The following is an 18,772-nucleotide window of genomic DNA, read 5'->3' as shown; positions in this document are numbered from 1 at the left end:
CCCCCTTTTGCGATTTCATTGTTTAACACTCAGTGGCGTGGCCCTTAAGTAGCATCAACCCTGCCTTCTGAAAGGACCTGCCCCAGGACCACAGGTTCATATCACCCTACACAAGATGAGCACTATCTAAGGGGCCACAGCAAATGCCCCAATCCCTCTGCCCTCGTCTCCTTCTGCAAATTGTTCTGTAGTAAAAGCCATTATCAATGAGCATGGTTGATGAGTACAAGAATCAGACTGAAAAAAACTGGGTGAATTCAAATCTTGAGTTGCCACAAATCCATCTCGTGGTGGTTTGCAACAACCAGTTGAACTGAATCATGTACAGTTCGTTCCTTGAGCCTCCTGTGTCCACCTTTGTCCCACAGACAACCTGGCAACTGGGCCAGAATGCTCAAAAGAGAAATCCAAAACTCTTCCCTGGCAGTGTTGTCAAAGACAGAAGAATCCTGCAACCGCAGGAGATACTAAGCTGCCCTGCCTGTGACTCATGAGTTCAGTTGCACTGTGTTGGGTCTTGGCATCTCAGGGGACACATGGCCTTATGATAGCTATCTTGGTCCATTTTGTGCTGAACATATGGCTTAACTCTGAAGTCATTCAAATTGTCCCTCAGAGCACTGTTCTGAAGATACACACCATGGCCTGAGGCAGTCTTCCCTCCTTTAGAAGGACATCTCTCTTGATGCCACTTTTAAACTCCATGTGTGTCTTCATCTATGAAAAGGGGGCGTGTTCATGACTAGACACAGAAACTGAGCTGATCACAGTGTGAAACATATTTCAGAGGTGGCTGTGACCTCCTATCAGATGGCAGGATTCTCTTCCTCACCACCAAAGCCCAAGGCCACACCAGTCTTGTTTCCCTCCTCTGACTTCATCTCTTTCCCTGCAATCTAGCATATATAAGATTTCATTCACCATGTCACAACGGTGTTAGGTGCTCTCAAGGGATTGCTGGATATTGTGTACCTAGAAGAGTTTTCACAGCCCAGTCCCAGCTCAGGAGACCCAAGGATGACCAAGGCAAGCTAATATGTAATCGATTACAAGAGGTCTCATAGGGAAAACCATTAGCCAGGGGTGGGATATGGAAAAAGGACAGCCGGTGGCAATCTCCTGCACTTTCTGGAGATGGTGACTTGTTCAGAGATTATCCAACATCCTGAGTGGTCCTTCCTAAACACAGGTCTGATTTGGAAACTCCTCATTCACACTCTCCAGTGGCATCTCTATATCTCAGAACAGACAATAGTCTTCCTCAGGGAGGCCTTTGGAAACCCCATAATGGTTCTGGTTTCTTAGCATATGAATGGCGCTCTGTCTTACTTGTGGTATATAACTGGTGGCTGTTATATTTGCTGGTGACACCTTGTTAATATCTTTCTCATGACTAAGGGCCATGAATGTAGGAATGTGTAGACTTAGTTACCTTCTCCGGCTCAGAGCAAACCCTGAATGTAGATTATTATATGAATTAATAGATAAGTCTATCTCCTATGGGGATTGGTCCCTATAGACTAAATGAGTATCTTGGAGTGTCACAGTCTGGCTTCCTGAGAAAGAAAAGGTTAATGTTAAAAATCGAACAATAATAGAAGAGGGAAGACTTCTAAGTTCTTTATGAATCCTCTGGTACCTTGAAACCAAAGCCAGATAAAGTTACCATGATAAAAGAAAGCTAGTTGTCAATATTCTTGCCTAACAGGGGAACACATATCTTTAACAAAACACTAGCAAACTTAATTTGGCAGCATTGAGATGGATTTGTTTTTGCTCCAGGACCGTGCAATGCCAGGATGGTTTGACATGCACACATGGGTTCCTGGGCCACACCACATTGATGGGATGGAGTTGAAAAGCCTGAAGCGTTCATTGTTGTGATCAATTGCCTTGTTCTATGTCATTTCAGAGATGGGAGAGGGTATGGGACACAGTTCAATACCCTATCATGAGAAAAACTCTCAACAAATTAAGTGTAGAAGGAATTTACCTCCATGCAGCATAGCTATGTTAATCAACACTATGTGCTGTTCATAGGAGAATACAGACTGACAGACTGGCAGGCAGCTGTATGTAGATGCACCCAGGACAGGGGCCCAGCCAGCCAGCCCTGCACATAAATATCTACAACTGATTTTTGTCAAAGATGCAAAAGCAATTTAAAGAAGAGAAAACGCCTTCAGGAGTCATCTGCTTGCTCATTTTTTATGAAAATATTGCTCATTTCCACTTCTTTTCTGCAGGGTAAAGGAAAGAAAGGCAAGAAGAGAGGGAGACGGGGAAAGAAGGACAAAGACCTGACAGCCGACAGGTGAGGTTTGAGCTTGCTCTGGGGGGTGACAGATGTGGAGAGTGGACAGAAGAGCAAATAAGAAATGCAGAGATGCACCCCGAATCCCAGCTCAGGCTCAGGTGAGGCAGCCCCTCTCAGCCCTACCATACTCCTCCTAGACAGAGTGTGGGGAGTGGTAGGCACAGTGGAAGCCTTGTATAGACCCTAGATTTTTAAAAGAATGCACAACAGGATCACTTGCCTGGAGGTAAAGCTGCCCGTCACATCCAAGTTCCTGCAACTTCTAAAAATTCTGCTATTTACATGGGAGTCAGGGGTGGCGTTTATTAAAAATGGCTGAGAAAATAACATCATGAGACTTCAGAACATGCAAGCTGAATTCCTTCTGGACAGAGGGAACCTCACTTCCTTTACAGCCTGACCCTGTGCCCTGTGCACTTCTTCCTGTGTGCTGAGGGAGCCAGTACAAAGATGCAATGCAGCTGAGTCTCCAAGTGGATGTTTGCAGTCTTGAGTTTCCTTGGCCCAGCCTCAGTGCTAGTAGATGGCTTAAAATGGTTGTGTTTTGTAAACTTCGAGTGTGGGCATGCAGGCATCACATTGGAAGTCAGGCTTCATTTTGAAGCATCCTTCTCTTACTGTGGATTTTTCTCATAGACCTGAGTGATATCCATGGGAAAAGAAGCCTACCTGAATTCTCTGAGAGTCTCTCTGCAGTCACCCACTGAGGCAGACAGAGTACCCCACAGCTGGAGCATGCTTGGAAGTAGCTCCCTTTGAGTTACATTGTTTGGCAGCTTGGTCCTAGGGTACATTTTGAGATTATGGTACCCTCATTCATGGAAAGATAGACATCTGTCATTAAATGAATGCTGACATGGTCATGTTAAGGAGAGTCTGGCTAGGCGAACACAGAGAGCCACTGCTTTTTTGTGTGTATTTTTTTATTTAAAATAGAAAAAGATTGTTTTACATGTCAATGCCAGTTCTCTCTCCTTCCCTTCATCCCCTAACACACCCCTCAACTAAAACCCTACCTATCACATATCCTTTCTGCTCCCCCTAGAGGGTGAGCCCTTCCATAGGGTGTCATCAGTGTCTATCGTGTCCTTTGGGATAGGGCCTAGGCCCATCCCCATGTGTCTAGGCTCAGGGAGTATTCCTCTATGTGGATTGGGCTCCCAAAGTCCACACCTATGCTAGGGATAAGTACTTAACTACTACAGAAGGTCCCGTAGATTTCTGAGGTTTCCTCACTGAAACCCATGTTCCTGGGGTCTGGATCAGTCCTATGCTGGTATCCCAGCTATCAGTCTGGGGAGCAAGAGTTCCCTGATGTTCAGGTCAGCTGTTTCTGTGGGTTTCACCAGCCTGGTCTGGGCCCATTTGCTCATCATTTGTCCTTTTCCACAACTGGATTCCAGTTCAGTTCAGTGACTAGCTGTGGGTGTCTGCTTCTACTTCCACCAGCTGCTGGATGAGGGCTATCGGGTGGCATATAAGTCAGTCATCAATCTCATTATCAGGGGAGGACATTTAAGGTAGCCTCTCCTCTGTTGCTTAGATTGTTACCTGGTGTCATCTTTGTAGATCTCCAGACATTTCCCTAGTGCCTGATTTCTCTGTAACCCTAAAATGTCTCCCTCTATTATGGTATCTCCATTCTTGTTTTCTTCAATTCTTCCCCCAACTCAAACTTTCTGCTCCCTCATGTCTTCCTCACCCCTCCTCTTCTCCCCTTCTCATTCTCCTAGCTCCCTCCCCCCTCTTCCCGTGCTCCCAATTTGCTCAGGAGATCTCGACCCTTTCCCCTTCTTCAGGGGACCATGTATGTCTCTCTTGTCCTCCTTGTTTACTAGCTTCTCTGGCAGTGTGAATTGTAGGCTGGTAATCCTTTATTCTATGTCTAAAACCCACATATGAGTGAGTACATACCATGTTTGTCTTTTTGTGATTGGGTTACCTCGCTCAGAATGGTTTCTTCTAGTTCCATCCATTTTCCTGCAAATTTCAAGATTCCATTGTTTTTTTCTGCTGAGCAGTACTCACTCCATTGTGTAAATGTACCATATTTTCTCTATCCATTCTTCAGTTGAGGGGCATCTAGGTTGCTTCCAGTTTCTGGCTATTACAAATAGTGCTGCTATGAACATCGTTGAACAGATGTCCTTGTTTGCATGTGCTTCTTTTGGTATATGCCTAAGAGTGGATTTGCTGGATCTTGTGGTAGACTGATTCCCATTTTCTTGAGGAATTACCATACTGATTTCCAAAGTGGGCCACTGCTTTTATATAGTGTTTTCCTCCTTTGTTGTTGCCTTGGTTCCAAAACAGAGTGAAGTAATGAGAAACCAAGAGCAAACACTGGGTCTTCTGACATGACCCTGTTCCTTCCCAGTTTAAGGAGTCACCCACTTTCCTTTGCATTTGAAATGTCACTGCATAGAATGGTGCTGACCTTCAAGGCCATAGATGTGGCTCCCACAATGACCGCTAGATGCTGACGGTCTTCTGGGATGTTTCCTTGCACTGGACTCTGTCACAAATAAATCAGAAGTAGTTTGTTCTAGTTTTCTTTCTAGAACTAGATACTGTCTGTGATAAGAACTGATCGAAACAGTTTAGGAAAGAAGGATGTTTTAGCTAAAACTTTAGGTTGTGGTCCATCATTGAGGGAGGTCAGGCTGAGAACTTGAATAGCCTGCACACTATTCCACACAGCATTACCTCCAGCCAAGGACGTCACTTACAGCCAAACAGTACAGCAAGAACATGAAGGATGCCGATTGCTAGCTGGCTCGGTTGCTGGCTCATGTTTTCGTAGCTTTCAGATAGGACCACCTGCCTAAGGAATGGTGCTGCCCACAGTGGCCTGGGCTCTTCTGTGTCAATCAGTGATAAAGACAATCCCCTCAGGCATACCCACAGGTCAGTCAGATCTAGATGACCCTTCAGTTTAGTCTCCTTTCACCAATGACTCTTAAGCTGTGTCACATGGAGAATTATAAATTGTCTGAATCCTGACTGTATGCCCAAGCCCCCTTTTGAGAAGTATTTTTGTAATTGTTGTTGTTGTTGTCATTGTTGTATTGACACTTATATACAACACAGAGAACTACACTCACCTGACACAAACACAGCTTTGGACAATTTGCCTTCCATATAAGAATTATCTTCAGCCAGGAGTAGTGGCACAGTCCCAATACTCAAGAGCAGAACTTAATGAGTTCAAGACCAGCCTGGTCTACATAGTGAGTTCCAGGACAACAAGAGCTATATACAGTGAGATCCTATCTCAAACAAAACAAAATAAAAGAATTGTCTTCAGGCTGGGCATAGTGACGCATGCCTTTAATCCCAGTACTCAGGAAGGAGAGGCAGATGGAACTGTATGAGTCTGAGGCTAACCTGATCTACACGGTGAGTTCCAGACAGTCAGGAGTCAGGAATGTGTAAAAAAAAAAAAAAAAAAAAAAAAAAAAAAAAAAAAAAAAAAAAAAAAAAAAAAAAAAAACTTTAGGACTGGAAAATGGCTTGGTCAGTCTGTGAATCAGTGAGCTCAAGATAACCACATTAACCTCTGGCCTGCATACAGCCTGCATACACACCATACACACACATACGCACACACACACACACACACACACACACACACACACACACACAGAGAGAGAGAGAGAGAGAGAGAGAGAGAGAGAGAATTATCTCCAATATAAGCCACCCTTCCTTCCTCTTGTAAATGTTAGCCCACTGTACTATCAAGTTAAAAAGAAAGAAATTTCACAAAGCCTAATGATCTATGGGCTTACAGATGCAAGCTGAATATAAAACCCTAGGCCCATTGTATTACTATTATCGGGTAATTTCTAACTCATATTTGGACCATCATGAAGACTGATGGAGTCATCGCAGGACTCAGACGCCCACAAATATAATTCTTATTAATAGGAAATATCCAGTTATCCACATGGTTGGCTGAAACTACTGTTTTCAAAAAGCCTAATCTATCCCCAAATTGTAGAAATATTTCAAAAACGCATTTATTTGCATATGTGAAAGCATACTTCAGAGCAGTAGTGGTCTTGTGTGTCAGTGTGTACTGATGACAGAGACAATGTGCTTCCCCCCTCAGGACCATCGAGTCTCTCTACAGGGAGCTGGTTGAAGAAGGCCTGCTGATCCAGGCTCTGAAGGTCAACCTGTCTGATTACATCGGTAATGTACACTCAGAACAGTAGGTGCATCTGTCACATGGCACTCGTGGGCTCTAGAAATGTATGTCACTGTGTGTCTTTCTAAACAGACGCCTGGTCATGGTGGCTGCTGGTAAATTGATTTTAACAACCTAAGGGGGTGCTGTGAACAAAGGGGCTCCCTTGAAAAAAACCAGTCTTTTAGTATGGCAGAAGCTGGTTTTCTCAACCTGTTAGCAGAATTCCTTCACCAGTTCTTTCTGGCATGATCTGATGTGAAGAAATGAATGGTTCGTGCATTTGTGTTCACCCATTGCCCCTGGACTCCTGTGGTACACAGCCCTTTCACGGGGTGTTCCTTCCCGAGGACTTTTAGTGGAGTCAGAAGAGTTAGGAGGAGGGAGAGGGGACCATGATGACTTTAATCTTCAACTAGGGGTTTATGGGGATTTTTAATTAAAAATGTATCTATGATGACCTAAGAGCATGCTAAATGTTTAAAATTTCACACAATTCTGCATCCTGATGGAGATGTTGTGTTTACTTTGGTGAGAAAACTTCACTAGTGGTAGGTAAAGGACAGTCTCCAACAAAACCACAAAGAGCAGTCACACTCAGAAAACCTAACTCTAACGCTAACACTATTGTCCAGGGTATTCTTGTTAGATAGTCTCCAGCAGCCCTGAAATGTGTTCTTCACGGCTGCTTGTCTTTCTGTCTCAGATTCCATTGAAGGTGTACATGCAGCTGTGACTCTGTTCTCCTGCAACTCCTTCTGTCTAGAACCCCATCCCTTCCGTCTTAGTTAAGTTTCTTTTGCTGTCTGTGATAAACACCATGACCAAAGGCACCTTAGGGAGGAAAGGGTTTATTTGGCTTTCACATCAAGATCACAGTCCATCACTGAGGGAAGCCAAGTCAGGAACCTGAAAGCCGGAGCTGATACAGAGGCCAGCGAGGCATGCTGCTTACGGACTTGATCCTTTCGGCTTGCTCAACCCCCTTTCTTATATAATCCAGGACCACCAGCCCAGGAAGGCTGGGCCCTTCCCCATAGATCACTAATTAAGAAAATACCCTACAGGCTTGCCCATAGGCCAGTCCAATGTAGGCATTTTCCCAATTGAGGTTTCCTCTTTCTAGACAACTCCAGCTGAGTTGAGTTGACAAAAGCAAGTATCAGCAGTACACCCACTGCTGAGCCATTCACAACTGCACCTTTCTGAAGGTCTGAGTTGCTTTACTGATGGCCCCTTTGTTGGGTTTCTTGGATGGTTTCTTCACCTTTTTGTCCAGAATTAAACATTTTTGGCTGGAAAACTACATGCATTGGTGTGTCCTCGGGGCCTCCCACTGGAGGTACCTGAAGGCTCTTTGTCTCACCTGGTGGCTTTTAAGTTGAACTGGTGGTGAACCTACTGTCTCCAGACTTTTGTTTCCTTTGTCCCTTTACAAATGATTAACAGTCTCTGGGGGTGTGGGAGGGTGAGGGGGACTTGGGACTCTAGAGATTGTTTCAAGCCATCTTTCATGAAAATATCCGAGAATCTACTGGGGATTTTTGCCACCCAGATGCCCATTTACCTCCTTATCGCTCAGATTACAGAACTGGCCCATATACTCAGGCAAGCCTTGCTCAACCTTTATGTGTCTGGGAGTTTGGCTTGGTTTGTTGAGCCTTGTATGGAATCTTCTCCTGTTCTAGGGTCTTACCCATTTCCTCATTACACCACCATCCCATGGTTCACCTTTTGAGATTTTTGTACATGTGTGTTACACATACGTAACACATATGTTTGTGTGTGTGCACGTATGTACACAGGCATGTGGAGAGAAGTTGACCTCTGATGTCTCCCACTGCTGCTCTCTACCTTCTTTTTTGAGATAGGGTACCTCACTGAACCTGAAGCACATGGATTTGGCTGTCTAGATAATGAATTCCCCTACATCCTCCTGCCTCGACCTCCCCAGCACTGGAGTGATGTACCCCACTGAGCCTAGCTTTCACAAACGCAATTCTTCATGGTTACCCAGCAAGCACTTTACCCTCTTTGTCACATCCCCTGCCCTGGTCTCCTTCACCTCCCTTAATCCAACTCAGCCCTCTTGGCAGATCTGGGCAACATAGGAGGCAACTTTACAATCCAGTCCTTCACTCCCCGCCTCTGACTGGGCATGGACCTGCCAGCCAGATGGAGGGGGCTTAGGATAATGCTTTGATAACTTGTCATTGTCTCCCCGGATCCATTTCTGATTTGGGGACAGGCCACCTCAAATCTGCAGGTGCCCTTCATCAGAAAAGCCAAACATACTTCCCATGTTAAAGGAGTTGTAGTCAGGTAAGCATGAGATGCACTTAAACACACAGCCCACCTTCTCAGCATCTCTCAGCCAGTTCCTATGTGGTCTTCTCATCCAGAAGGAGTCAGTGAAAATGATCAACTCTCACTCGTCCTCTGTCTTACTGGTTTTGATTTTCTGTTCTTGGTTTCTTTAGCATTTTTATACAGAGGTGGCCCCTAGCTGACACTGGGTGACTCATGCCCTATGAAAGATACCATCTCATGGCCCTAACTTTCCTCTATGTTAACAGGAAAGCAAGTGTGTGGGCCAGGCCTCCAGGCCTCCTCTTAAAAGGAGACAGCAAGGACCCCTTACACAGCTGGCTGCACATTCCTAAGACCAGGGACACAATGCAGGTCCAGCCTTGACTGCTCAACAATGCTAGGATCTGAACCAGCTTTTGAAGCCCTGTGGTTTGCAGTTCCTCTCTCAAGTTAGCCCCCTTAAAATTACAGATGTATTCCACAGCGCAGCAGGTCAGGACTGCCCTCCATGCTCTCAGCTCTGCCTCTGTCCAGATGCTCAGCTCCAAGCACTGGCCCTGTACCCAGAAGCCCAGCAACAGGCTCCTGGCTAGATCTCAGGTATACAAGAAACAAAACACCTAATTTGGCTTTGCAACCACTGCATGATCAGTGCTGTTCAAACACTCTTTTTTAAAGAGCCGAGACCCTACCTCTAGAGAGCAGCACACTCCAGGTTCCTGTGTGAAGTATTCTGGGTACCAACCCCTTTACCACAGGGTTGAGGCTGGAGTCTATCTAGTGCTTGGGACCCTTGATCCAAATAGGCAAGGCTAGCCCATCCCAGAGGTCCAGAATCCCTGCCCTTTTCTGGATCTTTCAATGCCTCCATTTCTGCTACTGTGGAATGGAAATGACAACAGCAGCAACCTCAATAAACGAATGTCCACACTGCCTGGGTCACACCCCCAGTTCTCAGACCTTCATTAGCTACTATCCTACTATCCCCTTGGCAATGCTGTTGTCATCTTCATTGGTGGACCATGAGAAAGGCTGTTGTCTTCTGGGTGCCCTGCATCCCCTACTTCCCCCTAGACTACATCTGCTCAGAGCACCAAGAGGTGCAGCCACCTACAAACAGCTCAAGGTTCTTCGGAGTTATCTTGGTGCACGGTGACTCCACAGCTGCTGTGCTCAATGAGAAATGGACCAAAGCCCTCTTAATGCCATTCACATTCTCCTCGGTGCTCATCACCTCTGCTAAAGCTTGGACAATTCCACAAGCCTCCAAAACTCCAGTCCCAAAAGCTACGGAGTATGCCAGCACCACACAGAAGCATGATCTTGCAAGAGTTCTCTAGAGACATCTTGAGTCTCTTGGAATTTGTACTCTTTTTGGAAGCTGGGGAGCTCACACCAAACACAAACCTAGTTCTTCAGCATTTCCAGAAATTTTCTATGTGCACTGTGATAGCTGGACTTTAACTCTGTACCTACACAACACTAGGTTTGTCCATAGACCAGCATGCGGCAGACAGCCCCCACCATGCATGCTGAGCACTGAGTAACAGGGGTGAGATGGCCAATGTTGGTGTTGTGCCAAGGAGCACTGCTTGTGTCATGGACGCTCCTGTGGGCCCTCACCCTGTCCCTTAAGGATTTCTTTAAGAGGCTAGATTACTGACTTGAGAGATAGGTGAGTCAGCATGAGGACATGACTTCTGTCCCTGGAACCCATGGACAAGGAGTCAGGTATGGTGGCACCTCACAGTTCAGGGGAAGGAGGAACAGGTGAAACCATGGTGCTCACTGGCCAACAAGCCTACCTACCTACTGAGCTCTAGACCAATGAGAAACCCTGTCTCAAAACAAAGGTGGACAGTTTCTGAAAAACAATAGAGCTTGACCTCTGGCCTTCACACACACACACACACACACACACACACACACACAGGCATTTTGATGAACTGCTTCATTCTTCACTCCTTTATTATTTCTATACTGAATAGAACAAAAACACAAGTAGCTGAATTTGTTTTGATTTCCAGGATCCTTTGTGTTTCTGGCTGCTTTCAACTGTGCTCTTCCACGCTGCTTCTTTTCATTTTGCTCCGTACCTGCATGGTACGGCTGTCTTAAGGAGACCACAAGCCTGGCAGCTTGCATGGTGGAAACTGATAGACTTGGGGTTCTGAAGACTGGAAGTCTGAGGTTGAGACATGGCAGGGCGGGTTCCTTCTGAGGCTGTGAGGAAAACACCCACACTTCTCTGTTTCTGATGTGTGGTTGCTTTACCCCTTCTGCGCCCTCATCTTTGTGTCCAATCCTCCCACCAGGCATGTCTTTCTCTGTATCCAATCCTTCCATGCCCATTATGGCAGGAATCCCACTCATCTGCAGGACACCTGGTGGTCCCATTATCTGAAAGGACCCTCCTTGCAGGTGAGGTCACATGGTGAGAAGCTGGGCTTAAAGACTCCAGCATACAGATTGTACTGGAACTCAGCTCAGCCCTTGGAGCATTCTGTGATTCTTTTCTTCGGATTGTCCTGAATTTCCTAGCCCCATTTCACGTCCTCTATCTCAAATACCCTTTCTTCTGGCTTTCCCCTTTCCTCTCTGGAAGATCTGCTGCTTGTGCAGGGTATCCAGAACTTTCTGAGCTCTGACTCTGGAGATGGGAAGGGATAATGGCTCGCATTCTAAGCTATCATAAAACACAAACATGCTTTCAGAGTGAGGCTCATATCTTGGCAAACAGCCTGGGCTAGTTGGACCTTTCTCTCTATCAGAACCAACACCCACTAATTTAATTTAATATAATTTGTTTAAATCAAATCTGCTAGGTTCCAGAAAATATGGTCCGCCTGGATATTAATATGGATTTACATAAGCAAGAAAATTGAGGTCACTTTCACAGCCCCTCTAATGTCTTGTTTACTGGCAGTAGGCACTAGATTTAACGGTTGCTACAGCGTCCCTTTCCCTTCTGGTAGAGGCTAAATTAACCATTCTGCTATTTATTACCTGCTTGTTAAAACGCAGGAGTCTCTGGATCCATAATGGAAGTGTCCACTATCACTCATTCCGCCAACCAGTACCGGCGTCCCTGCCAAGGACTTCTTTTTTAATGCTGAGGATTTGGAAGGCTGCCCTGCACAAGACAGCAGCCAGTCTCTCAATTGCAGCTCTAATTTTCCACACGTTTGGAAATGCTATAGGCATGGGGTATCTTTAAAAATTTCACACACAGGAGTGTGCCCACTACATCACACACACACACACACACACACACACACACACACACACACACAGGCACACACCACTGCCACTGAGCACCTATAGTAGGAAAGAAAGCATGGGGGGGCCCCCCCGCAATCAAACGCCCTGCCTCCTTCTAGGAGTATTTTCACTGCGGGTTCAGAAACAGATCACGGGAATCATAGAGGTACATAAAGGTCCTTCCTTGTGACAAATTGAGACAGCCAAACTAATTTTCTTGGTGACCTTATCTAAATGAGTTAGAAAATAACACTTCAGATTTATGGCCAGTTACAATTAAGCCCTTTGATATCTTTAATTAAACCTGTAGAGATTTATTTCCATATTATTCCTTTGGCAACCCTTTAAAAATGATAAAAATGTAAATTAATATCGCCCTCAACAGGAGATGTTTCTATTTATCCTAAATTAGACTCAGACCCTTCCTCTCACACTGCACTGCTCGGCACACATTCCACGGGGATCTTAAATAATTTATTGTGGAACTTTCCACCAATTTAAGAAATAATCTCTTAGGGTCTAAAGCAAAGCCTGCAACACTTTAGCCGCTTTGTATGTCACTCAAAACTTTATCTAGCTTCACACAACCAAACCAATACCCCTCTCTCTCTCTCTCTCTCTCTCTCTCTCTCTCTCATGACTGTGAGTGACAGTGCTGAGGATCAAATCCGGGACCTGGTACATGCTAAGCAGCCAGTATTTTTTCCCTGTGAGATTACTGTAACTGTTAATGTAACTTACCTTTTATTACTGCTGGCATAGCTATGTTTTCTTGCCTGGTTTCTCTTGGGCTCATTCTATAGCTGTGATAAAAATCCTCTAGCTAAAAGCAACCCAGGGAGAAAAGTGATTATTTGGTTTACACTTCCAGGTCACAGTTCATCAGTGACAGAAGTCAGGGCAGGAACCACTCCTGGAGGAAGACTTTCTGCTGCCTCACCCTTCTGATTTTTGTTCACTTACTCATCTATACTTAGCTAGCTTTCTTATACAGCCCAGAACTACCCACCTAAGGATGGTGCGGTCCATTGTGGGCTGGGCCTTCCTGTATCAATTCTCTGCCATGGACAACCTCCCCATAGACAAGCTCACAGGTCAATCTATCTGGGCAATGCCTTGATCACAGCTTTCCTCTCAGATGACTCTGTATTGTGTTGGCATAATAGTTCAGTATGAGGAGGACAGACATACCCTCCATGACGGCTCTTCCATGTTGCCTCTATGTTCTCTGATCCTTCATTTTTCCCATTCACTCACCCAGGTTTCCTTCCTCCCCAGGTGAGTACAGCTATCTGGGAACCACTCTGCGCCAAGTAGCCATAGAGCCCATGCCCTCCCTCCTGGATGTGAGACAGCTCATCACACTGTATGGGATCTTGCCTTTGGGTAAGGACTAGCCACTTCCACAAGCTGAGGCCTCAAGTGCCTTGGTGGTATTTCCTGTTTGACCCTAAAAGGACTTTTTTATTTTAATATGAAGCCTTATCTCACTTCCATAGTACCTGCCCAACAGAGAAGGGCATGCTGGGAAGAATGTTTCTGTGACATCTTTGGGTCTAGTTTGCGTTATGGCAGTCCATTGGAGAGAGGTGGCCTCTGTGAAGTCAGTCAGCTGAGCCCAAGGACTAAGGTGGCTATGTGCCTTCACATACTACCTTCTATGGCTGGGTCCTGAGCATTCCTCTCTGAAATCTGTAGAATGTCTTTCCTGTGTGCTAACACTTTCCCCGAGGCTCTCCCGATGTCCCCTGATATCCCAAAAGAATTCCATCACAGTTCTCCAGACAGGGCTTTAGGACACGCCTAGCGATACAGGAAGGCATGGAGTCAGTCCCCCTTCCCTCTGCTTGGTGGCTGCCTTGGGAGGACAACACCCCGACAGACAGAACTCTGCCCACAGCTCGGAAACAAACTAGAAATCACTGCTGTTTCACCTGCTTCAATAACTTTCTGGCTTTAACTTAAGAACTTAAGTCTGTTGGCAAGAAAGCCTCATGGCCTCTCCTGATGTTACATCAGAAATAGTAAATGTAATTTAAGGGCAGTAGAAATATACAGATACTATAGTTCATACTGTGTCTCATACAAATATAACCTATTGGAGCACATGACTTAATGTCAACACACTCAGTCTGTACCATTCACAGGGCCAACTTAATAAAGTACATGGAGCCTCGCAGCTTGCTGTGACATAGTGGAAGACAGGAAACACAACGAGCCAGTAGGTTTGCCAGCAGCTCTTCCTGCCCAAGGGTGGGCTACATTTGTTCCCTTAGCACCCAGGTCCCCGCTGTGCATGGTTTCCCATTCTGCTTCAGAAGCCTTCCTTCAGGAGGCAGTCTGCCCCCTCCTCCTCCCCCACCCCTTTGTCATGGAGGACCCTCCCATGCCCCACCCCACCCCACTCCACCCCCAGCCCTGGCTGTCATCGACAGCTGCCAAGCCCTCCCGGCCAGAATTAGCTGGAGAGATTGTTCTCCTGAGAGAGCTTTATGTCACCTGTCAAGAATGCAGACACAAGCAGGGCAGATGAGCTATGTGCACAGATATGCTTCCGGGTGTTTGATGTAAAGTTCATGCGTCACCTCTAGCCGCCAGTGAGAGCAACCTGAGGAGATGCTGGCTGCTGCCTGTACAATTCCTGAAGAGGCCACTTGCTTCCCCACGGTCACTGGGGAAACCTCAGTGGTGCCCTGTTACAAAAGGAATGAGGCAGGGTTTTAGGGGACATGGATTGTTCACCTCGGGGGCAGCCATAGGCAGAAGCCCACAGAGGCCACTTTCCACATCTGGTCATGAGACAGAGTCCCATCCTAAGTGACTAGGACTAGGGTTGAGACTCCATAAACCCCTCAGGGTGTAAGAGAAAGCCCAGGATGTATCTAATCAGGTCCTGGAAGATCCAGAGAAGAGGCTGAGGGTGCTGGGGAGGGCATTTTTCTGGGTAGATCTGGGTTTGCTCCGATAGTCCCTTCCTCTCCTGAACCCTACTGTCACCTACCCTCCAGAGTCCTCTGTCTCCAGATGGCAAAAGTGGGGCCAGGGCTAGAACACCAACCCTCTTGTTACTCTACAGTCCTCCAGACCTTAAACAGGCCCTATGCCCAAAGCTGGAAATGTCCTGAATCTCTAGACCACTCCATGAGCATGTCAGGAAGAGCTGCAGTTGCCAGGCCTGTGAGGTCCCCTGGCTCTCTGGATTAGCCGAGCCGCAACCACAGGGCCCTTCCCTGGACCACCCTCCTCGCCTCTGAATGGTCTGGGTGATCCCTCCCCCAAAACTTGACATCCTGCGAGCACGGGGAGGGGGGGCACATCTTCCTCAGCGTCTCCTGTCCCTCCCCAGATTCCATCCTTCACACTGTCCTTTCCCCTGGCCATTCTTCCCAGACTCTCCCACCCCGGCCCCAGCCAGCACCCTTGGCAAGCCTATAATCCCCATCCCTTTCAGACACCCAACTGTCACCAGTCTCCTCACCTGCCTGTCACTGTCTTTCCCCTGACACCGCACCAATCAAAATGTGCACAGCTTCCTCGAGACCCACCTGGTTAGTCATTGTGCCTCCATCGCTGAGACTTTTCTCACACACTGCTCCTGGGATCCCCTCCTCCAGCTGAGGCCCCTAGCTTAATTTTAGCTTCTCCAGGATCTGAGGATCTTGAGGTCCCACGCACCCTTTGCCTCCCATTCCAAGTACACCTTAGTCTCAGTCCCGTCCTGGCTTCCTGCTGCAGGTTCACCTTCTCAGGGTTCAGAGCCTTCCCAACCATAAACTCTTAGCAGCATGTCTCAAGACAGTTCCACATTTAAAGCCCACCCTACTTAGCCACAGGAGCACCCAGGTCTTGTCGGGACCATGGCCAAAGCATCCTTCCATACCCAGGAACGAACGAAAGACAAATGAATGGCCTATTTCTCCTGCCAGCAAAAAATTATACCTCCTCCATGGTGTCATATTGCTGTAGCCCCCACCAACCACAAACAATGCACCCTTGTTTATGTCACTGGAAAGAATATGGAGAATGGTGAACAACTATGAAAATATGTTTCTGATTTTCACGTAATTCCTGTATCTTTTCAATTATACCTGAAAGGAAAGGAAGGAACAAATTATATTGAGCCAGGCATGACGGCACATGGCTGTGATCCTAGCCTTAGAAAGGCAGAGAAAAAGGATTGGGCCAGTCCGGACTATAGGATGAGACCCTGTCTCAGGTTTTATTGTTAATATTATTATCATTATATTCACATATTAACAGCCAAAACATGGGCTCCCAGAGTCATCAAAACCAGAGTCCCTCAAGGACAGCTGCTCCCCACACCACACTGACTAGCACTGAATCTGTGCCCCTTGTACCTACTGAGTGCCCCCTGCCCTGTTCTGCTACTCCCAACCCCATATTGGAGAACACCTGGCCTGAAGTATATACTGTGGGGATGAGGACAGGAGGCAGCAAGATGATAATCCAAGTTACTTTATTGCCAAGTGCCAGATGACCTTTGTTCCTGACAGTCTAGGCCGAGCTCAGGAGGAACACCTCCCGAGGCTTTTTCCCTGGCCCTTGGCCTTTCATCTGTCTCATATACTTCAATACATAGTAGAAAAGAAGGTCCCAGGGAAAATGAACACATTTCAGCAGACCTCATTGTCTGTCTCTCTGCATTCCATTCCCAAGCTCTCAGAGGATTTAGTGAAGCTCTTGACAGAGAAACCCCACAACCATCACAAAAAAAAAAAGAAAGAAAGAAAGAAAAGAAAAGCTTGGGTAAGCTATTTCAGGGCAGGAATGCTCTTTAAAATTGTGAGTTTGGAAAAATGTGGGACCAGGGAAGAAAAGCTGGCCTGGAGGACCCCAGAGAGGCCCCAGAGCCCACTGGGGCAGAAGGTGAGCCATGGGCATGACTTGATATCCATGTATTCATCATGGCCACAGAGACCCCTTCATACAATACAGCCACAGCCCGGGGCAGCCTGGCATCATAAGGACTCTGGTTTTCTGGGCAGCACTCAACAGCATTGGCCTCTGCCTTTTGCAGGGTCTGCAGAAGTGCATGAGAAAGCTCCCTTGGTGAAGTCGCTGCTGTTGGCCGGGCCTCCAGGGGTAGGGAAGAAAATGCTGGTCCACGCCATCTGCACAGAAACCGGAGCTAACCTCTTCAACTTGTCCTCCTCAAACATCGCAGGGAAGTACCCCGGCAAGAACGGCCTGCAGATGATGCTGCATCTGGTCTTCAAGGTACGTGCTGTGGCTCCCTTTCCATTCTAAGTGACACACGTTCCTGCAGGTCATTTTTCTAGGCCAGCGGACACACTGGTGTTGAACTCCCATTTTCATGCCTCCATAAATTAACTCGTTCTCACATCTGGCTGAGCATCCCACAATTAGAAACAGCTTCTTTGGAGTGTAAACACCCTACTGTGCTGCCCAGCCCTGACTCCTGTGGCCACAGGGTTCCTTGCTGAAAATGTCTGTGTGTCTCCTGGAAAATCAAACCCACGTTTGACTTCCTCAGCTCCTCAGCATCAGATCTGTGCTTGGATGGTTTCTCATGTGGTATAAATTACAGCACTCCAATACTCTGAGCTCTGGCTCTCCCAATGGGTCTGAAGGAGGAACCTGCAGGGAACTAAGCCCAGTGCAGGAGGCTAACAGACAAGGATGACACGGGGTCACAGACAGCATCTCAGAGGACCCAGCGCACTGCCAGTTCTGTGACCTTAGTTAAGTTCTTAACAAGCCCTTTGGGTCCCATCACCAAAAGGAATGAATCCTAACGAACTCTGATAGGAATCTTTTATATATGATATGAAGATTTTACAAGATGTAATTTTGACTTGGCTAAGGACCTTGGGGTTATCCGCCTGCCGGTCAACCCGCCTTTAGTTGTTAGACTGTCAGCTTTGACTATAGAAACCAATGTGGTTGCACTCACTGTCCAGGCTGGGCACTGGGCTGAACCTGCCTTTCAGAGCTATAAAGCATGGGGATGGTAGTGCTGTGGAAACACCGACGTGGGCCCCTCCTAGGAATACTGACCCAGTGTATGAGATGAGTGAAATGGACTTTGTTCCTGCCACCTCTCACCATAGGACTCTTAGGGAGTGTTGCCCCCCCCCCTTCTTTAATGCTTGTTACAAAGGAACGCTACAGTGCAACACCTCCAATGTGCTCAGCTCACATGACTGCCTCCTCTTGTGAAATATCTCTTCTGGACCTTGACTACTCTGTATGGATGGATGGGTGAGGAGGGTGTGTTGGTGCTTGCATGTGTGGGATGCACTTGTGTGAGCGGGGGTAAGCATACACACGTGTAAGAATGCACGTGACAGCCAGAGGTCAACTTTGGGTGCCATTCTTCAGATACCATCCGCTTCACTTTAGGAGACTGGGTCACTCACTGGTCTGAACTCACCAAGCAGGCTGGGCTTGCCAATTAGCCAGCACCAGAGATCTGCCTATCTCTACCTCCCCAGCCCTGAACTGGAAGCACACACCCATGCCCAGCTGGCTTAAATGAGTACTGACTGGAGATCAAGCTTCGGTCTTCATTATTGAGCAAGTGCTTACCACCTGAGCTATCTCCAGCTCCCTGTGCACCTCCCTTCTATGTTGGCTTCTTGGTTTGTTAGAATTGTTTGTGTATCCAGGATGGGCATCCTCATGACACATAAATTGCAAGCACCAGCATTTCC

The 18,772-nt window shown here is 46.9% G+C and overlaps 1 protein-coding gene across 2 annotated transcripts in view; it reads left to right on the top strand.

Moving 5' to 3' along the window:
• The window catches only part of Iqca1 (IQ motif containing with AAA domain 1), a 112,166-nt gene that overhangs the window by 66,883 nt on the left and 26,511 nt on the right, over positions 1-18,772 (top strand). For both annotated transcript variants that reach the window (XM_035439268.1, XM_035439267.1), the window contains exons 12-15: positions 2,247-2,314; positions 6,429-6,511; positions 13,356-13,463; positions 17,116-17,315. In XM_035439268.1, coding sequence (XP_035295159.1) covers positions 2,247-2,314; positions 6,429-6,511; positions 13,356-13,463; positions 17,116-17,315 — 459 coding nt within the window. The remainder of the gene's footprint in view (positions 1-2,246; positions 2,315-6,428; positions 6,512-13,355; positions 13,464-17,115; positions 17,316-18,772) is intronic.

This window comes from Cricetulus griseus, chromosome 2 (assembly GCF_003668045.3).
Source record: "Cricetulus griseus strain 17A/GY chromosome 2, alternate assembly CriGri-PICRH-1.0, whole genome shotgun sequence".
Taxonomy (NCBI): Eukaryota; Metazoa; Chordata; class Mammalia; order Rodentia; family Cricetidae; genus Cricetulus; species Cricetulus griseus.
Note: the sequence above shows the minus strand (reverse complement) of the source record. Positions and strands in the feature narration are given on the sequence as shown.